Genomic DNA, 5690 nt, shown 5'->3' with positions numbered 1-5690 from the left:
CATCCTCTACGGGGTCTGCTCCCGACCACATGCCCAGATTAAAGCCCTGTGTGTGTGTGTGTGTGTGTACAGAAGATCCAGCCACTGATCCTGTTAAACAATGACCAGCAGAGAGAGAAGGAAGCCTTACGGTACACAGCACAGGTTTGCTCTTCAGCTTACTGATTTATTGAGCCATGATAGGCCCTAATCTAGCCTGATCCTCTGTCGCTACAAGCATATGCCTGTGATAATGCCCTCATTTTCTGGTCACCTGAGCACTTTCATTGGAGTGCACCCAGTGAGGCTGCAGAAAGGGGGTCTCTAAAGCCTAAAAAAAGTCTGTCACCGAGCTCTTGAATTGGATAAAGGGTCCTGAAAGGTGGCATCCAGAGAAGAAAGCCAAACACACACTGATGCAGGGTTAAAAATTGAAGGATTATGTGGAAACATGGAGGGTGGCTACGCTTTCACTAAAATACAAAGCTCAGAGATCCTTGTGTCTCTCTGTGTGGCCTGTTGCCTCTGTAAACACATGAATAAGAATAAGAATGAGCAAGAGAAAGGGATTTATCTGGCTCATGCATATAGTAATGGAGTAAGAGAAGGACTGATTACACTCCTTTTACTCAGCTAGAGCCCCTAACAATGATCCATATATGTATACAGTGATTGTACTGTTACTAATACACAACTGCTCTTAGGTGTTTCTTTTTGATGTGCTGTATCCCCATCCAGTTCACATGAGTGACACAGTCACTAATGTAACATCATGTGCAGTTAATGAGCAGCCTTGGCACATTTTTCTTCAATTTATAGATAATTTATTAAGACCATTAAAGGAACATTATTGATAATTTTCTTCTCTTTGGCATGTGCAGAGCACAATGAAAGCTGTGGCACAAAACCAGCCATTAAAAGGTCTGATAGACTGGAAAAGAATGAAATCCGGATCATTGTGTCCAACATAGTTAATTAGGACCTGGCCCAATTAGCAGAGGAGAGTCCAGCAGCCATCTTGGCTCCAAGCCTAACGATGGGAAAATCCATATGCTCCAAATAAATGGCCCAAGTTGGCTCTCAAGGTTGCCCAATTATAATATCACTGAATGTTGGCTGAGCCAAAGCACCCTGCGGGGCCCCCTGATGGAGCTGTGGTGGGGGGCCCTGAGGACCCTCTTGATTCCCACTCCTAACTTTCTGTGGGTCCGTGTGTGCCAGTGTTTGAGAAGGATTTCGCACACACAAGCGAGGTGAAGACCACTGTCAGCTTCAACGCAAGCCAATCAAATTTAATAAAACTTCCACATAAATTCTTCATACGTGTTTTGTTTAACAACACGACTAAACAAACTTGGTCCACATACAGGTGATGGAAATACAAATGAGTGGAGTGCTTTCATACAACACAAAGGGTGTCATATATTTACACATCCATGTGGGAAATGATATGTAAGAAGAACACCAAGAGAACAATGAATGAAAATACTATAAGATGCAAAAAAAAGAGACTGATCCAGTTGCAGCACATTTCATGGAAGTGAGAGTCCTAAATGAGGAATTAGTCTTGAAGCCATTTTCAATTAGACTGAATTTGTTCTCAAATAACAATTGAAAATGTATTTCATGGATGGATGGATGTGTTATGGTTAAACGTGATGGAAGGGATTTGAGTATATGCTGTGTTGTATACTTTGTTTCTAAGGTGATTTATCGGTCACATGACAGGAATGACTGTTGAATAAGGAAAACAGAAACAGCCTCAGACACCACCCTAATGAAGGCGAGATAGCCAAAAACATTGAATAAAGCGTGGCGTACTGGAGAAGAGTTGTGTGTGGGTTTAGATTTTTTGACAGTATCAAACCACCAATGTGCAAACACATGCATATGAATTGCAAGTCAGTGGAAACTTCATATTTCCTGCACAGACGACCAGTTTGTAGAACAATCATGAAGCTGCACAAAGACTCCCACGGCTGGAGGAGAACATCTACTGCTGTTGGATAAATATAAACGAGGGTGTCTCTCTGTGCACCAAGAGGAGAAAAGCACATCTTGGATGAGCTGACAGATGATGGAGACACAACATATTCCAGCCATGAAAAATGTTTCTTCCATTTGAAATGAATAAAACCTTGCAATTATTGTGCTCCAGGCAAGATTCAATGCTGCATCCAAGGTTCAATGTTTTTTGGCAAATCTCTTTGCTACCCCGGATGGTGTAACAGAGTATTATTGTATTGTCAAACCACTGGCCCTCTAGCTCTGCCTCACTGGAGGCTTTGCTTGGCAAAAGACGGCCGGAAATTCCTGAGCTGAGCGCTGAAATCCAGCCTGTGAACGCCACAGAAGAGAGAAATGTTGAAAAGTCAGTTTGATCCAGCCACAAGATCAGATACACAGATACATGCTGGACATTAAGCCTGGTAGGACTTCATGTGGCGTGATTGGCAACTTCTCTCTCTGAGCATACAGCTCCTTTAAAGTCTGTTCATGTTCCTCACAGCCAAAGAAAAAAATACTTTAAGCTAGTGTGAATAAACCTGAGAAAGTGCTAGTAGCTTTACGGTTGAATTAGGGGAAGACAATGCCGTGCCCACTCTTTAGTATCTTTTTAACTACCTCCTCCCCAACTGAAGGACCCCCTTCCAGTGATAGTGATGTGATTTCACAGACTGTTTGGGGAGCCAAGTCAAATTTATCTGACCCCTTTTGTCTTGAGCTCCTGGTTGAATTGTACCTAGTCTGCCATTAACGCTGCTCTTTACATGTTGAAGCACCTCATATGGTGCTTCATACCTTTCTCCTACGTGTCTCATGGATACCATATGTAAATAAGGCCTCTAAGGCATCATATATCTGGCGTTATGGAACAGAGCAATAAAAAATGTGGTGTGTTTCACTCTTGAGCAGATCTGTGGTTCACACTCTCACTTTTACTTCATTTTTAAAGTCTGCATGTGGTGAGTAAAGCCACATGCAAGTGCAACTTGAGGGGTCAAACATCAAACATTTTCTATTGATCAGCATGATTACATTAATCTTGTCTGCCTACTTGCTAGATTGAACATTTTCACTTTTGATGCACTGTACAACACGCTCAACTATCTTTAATGGAAGTTTTAGTCCTAGTTAACTCCTGGGTGTACAGCTTAACACAACATGTGAACATACCCCTGGTTTGGTTAATGTGTAGGGGTTGGGGGAGTTAAATGTGGGTGTGGGAAGGTGAAGTGGGGGCTGCAGGAAGGAGGTGGGAGGGGGGGGGGTAAGAGTGTGTCCCTTCTGCAATTGGCTGTGGCTCTAAGTGTCTCATTATGCAGCTTTATTGTTCCTTTGTTGTGCCGGCGGTATAAATACACCCCAGCGGGCCCAGAGGGTGACAGTTTAGACAGACTCACTCCTGTGGACAGACTGATCATTAGATTGAACAGCACAAACTCTGGGAGACGTGAGACTGTGGTGAAACTACAGGGACCTGGCACAACTTGAAAGCAGAGAACTAGGAAGCATCTGTAGAATTTAAACTCAAGCTCCAAGCATTCAGGGTATTTTTGGACCTTTTTTTTTTTTTTTTTTAATTTGTGCACCACTTTCCTCTGCTTCAACCAAAATGGATTCCGACTCCGGCTCCACCTGCAGCCGCTCCTCATCCCCGGACCTGGTGGTAGACGACTCTGCTGGGAGCTTCTTCTCCAACAAGATGTTCCAGACGTACTGCCGGGAAAATGGAGCAGACGGCGATGCCGGCCAGGGCCGCAGTGGGGGCGGGAAGGCCAAGACCAGGTCTGATCTCAACAAGGACGAGGTGCAAGACCTGAGACTGAAAGTGAACAGCCGGGAGAGGAAAAGGATGCATGATCTGAACCAGGCGATGGACGGCCTGCGAGAGGTCATGCCCTACGCTCACGGACCTTCAGTCCGCAAGCTGTCAAAGATCTCCACCTTACTGCTAGCTCGCAACTACATCCTCATGCTGTCCAGTTCCTTGGATGAGATGAAGAAGTTGGTGGGGGATGTTTATGGAGGCAGTGCTGCCGTCCAGAGCCGCACCACTGCCCACCCCGCCATTACCCCTGCAGCCCCCACCACCCACCTCCCTCTGCATCCTCTGGCCCAGTCTCTGCACACTCTGGTGGGCAGCACGCCTTCAACTCTCCAGCATCACCCAACTTCTATAGCTCCAGCCCCGCACTCCCCTCCATCTGCCAGCTTCCTGGGTTTTCATGCTCCAGTCCAGGGCCTCCTGAAGGACCCCCTCCACCTGGCCAGCTCCTACAGGCACTTCCCCGGCATGCCCTGCCCCTGTGCACTCTGCCAGCCTTTGCCCACCACCACCTCCACGTTACACAGCCTGTCTATGATCAAGTGAGCAGGACTCTCTTAAAACTGAACTCCACTGTTTGGATCAAAGCAATGAACCAAGCAGCTCACAGGAGACTGTTCAATGAACTGCTGAAATGATGGCTGGTGCCAGAGCTTGTACATACTGTATATATCATCTGCCATGCAAACTGCTGCTATTTTTTGTTATATCATTTGTCTTGCCTGCATTGTTTATACAGAAATATTCTAAATGCACTAGGGATTTTCTCACAAACACTGTTTTATTACAAATGTATCTGATATCTGTGGTGATGAAACGTTGTCAGAAATGGAACTGGTGTGCCCTATTGTGCAGGATTTCTATTTTCCTAAATTAAAAATTTGTTATAATAATAACTCTTGTTTGCCTTCTTCTTTTCATGAATATGATCTTTAAATGAATACTATATACTTGTATGTTTTTGTCCCTGACTGCAGTTTATTGGTAGTCTTGTCTGCACTAGTCATATTTTTGAAAAACAAACAATGTCTGCCAGGTACTATGTATTTTTTACAAAGCAGCTACTTTTCTGAAAGGGTTTCAGACACATACTTTCAAATACACAGCAGCTGTATCCAAACAATACAGCAACACCATCTTAAACTAAACAGAAGGGGGTTTTATTGGTGCTCGGAGGGACAGGAGGGAAGTGCAAAAATGGATATTTAGGAAAGGGTGTCATTGGTTGCTAACCAGCTTTGGACAGACTGACCTCTAAAGAGCTAAAGAGGGACAGAAGGACGAGACAATACGCCAGCACAGAGGCTGAATGTGGCGTTCTTGAGCCAAGGGACCATCCATCTTCACCTCAACAGGGTGTAGGAGATGAAAGGACGACACAGGCGCCAGGACGGCGCGTCACTTTTGTCTGATGCAGGACAGGGACATAGCCATGTCCTTAGCTCTAGGCCAACGATTTGTCTCTGTCTCATAAGAACATGGGTATAGGCACACAAAGGGCAAATTTAAAGCAGAGGACATAATGCGATCAGACGAAAACAGGTTTCTATAAAAGCGTACAGGATTTTCTGCTAGAACTGCTGCACTAAATATCAACACACATTTGTAATCAAATCAAATCTCAAATGCATTTGTTAAAACTCAAGTGCTGGCTGATTCATAACAATGATGAATCCACTAAACCACAAACATAACTGTTATTCACACTGATTGCCATGAACATGATTTAGTCAAACAACCCAACAATGGCTGGCCTTCACTTAGCAACAAATCAAGCGTGTAAAATACATGCTTATCCTCCCACGGCTGACAGATGAGTTGGAGATCAGGGGAGAAATGAAGAGATGTAACTCATTCTCACCCACCTCCCTCCTGCCCCACC

The 5690-nt window shown here is 44.6% G+C and overlaps 1 protein-coding gene across 1 annotated transcript; it reads left to right on the top strand.

The window, feature by feature from the left end:
• The first annotated feature begins 3595 nt into the window (after positions 1–3595).
• olig4 (oligodendrocyte transcription factor 4) lies at positions 3596–4354 on the top strand. The gene has a single exon (XM_070920968.1). It carries the CDS (start codon positions 3596–3598, stop codon positions 4352–4354), a length of 759 nt encoding a protein of 252 aa, XP_070777069.1.
• The last annotated feature ends 1336 nt before the right edge of the window (positions 4355–5690 follow it).

This window comes from Enoplosus armatus, chromosome 15 (genome assembly GCF_043641665.1).
Source record: "Enoplosus armatus isolate fEnoArm2 chromosome 15, fEnoArm2.hap1, whole genome shotgun sequence".
NCBI classification, from domain to species: domain Eukaryota; kingdom Metazoa; phylum Chordata; class Actinopteri; order Centrarchiformes; family Enoplosidae; genus Enoplosus; species Enoplosus armatus.
Note: the sequence above shows the minus strand (reverse complement) of the source record. Positions and strands in the feature narration are given on the sequence as shown.

Coding starts and splice junctions, on each gene's coding strand:
- olig4 (XM_070920968.1), top strand. CDS start 3,596: ATGGATTCCGACTCCGGCTCCACCTGCAGCCGCTCCTCATCCCCGGAC.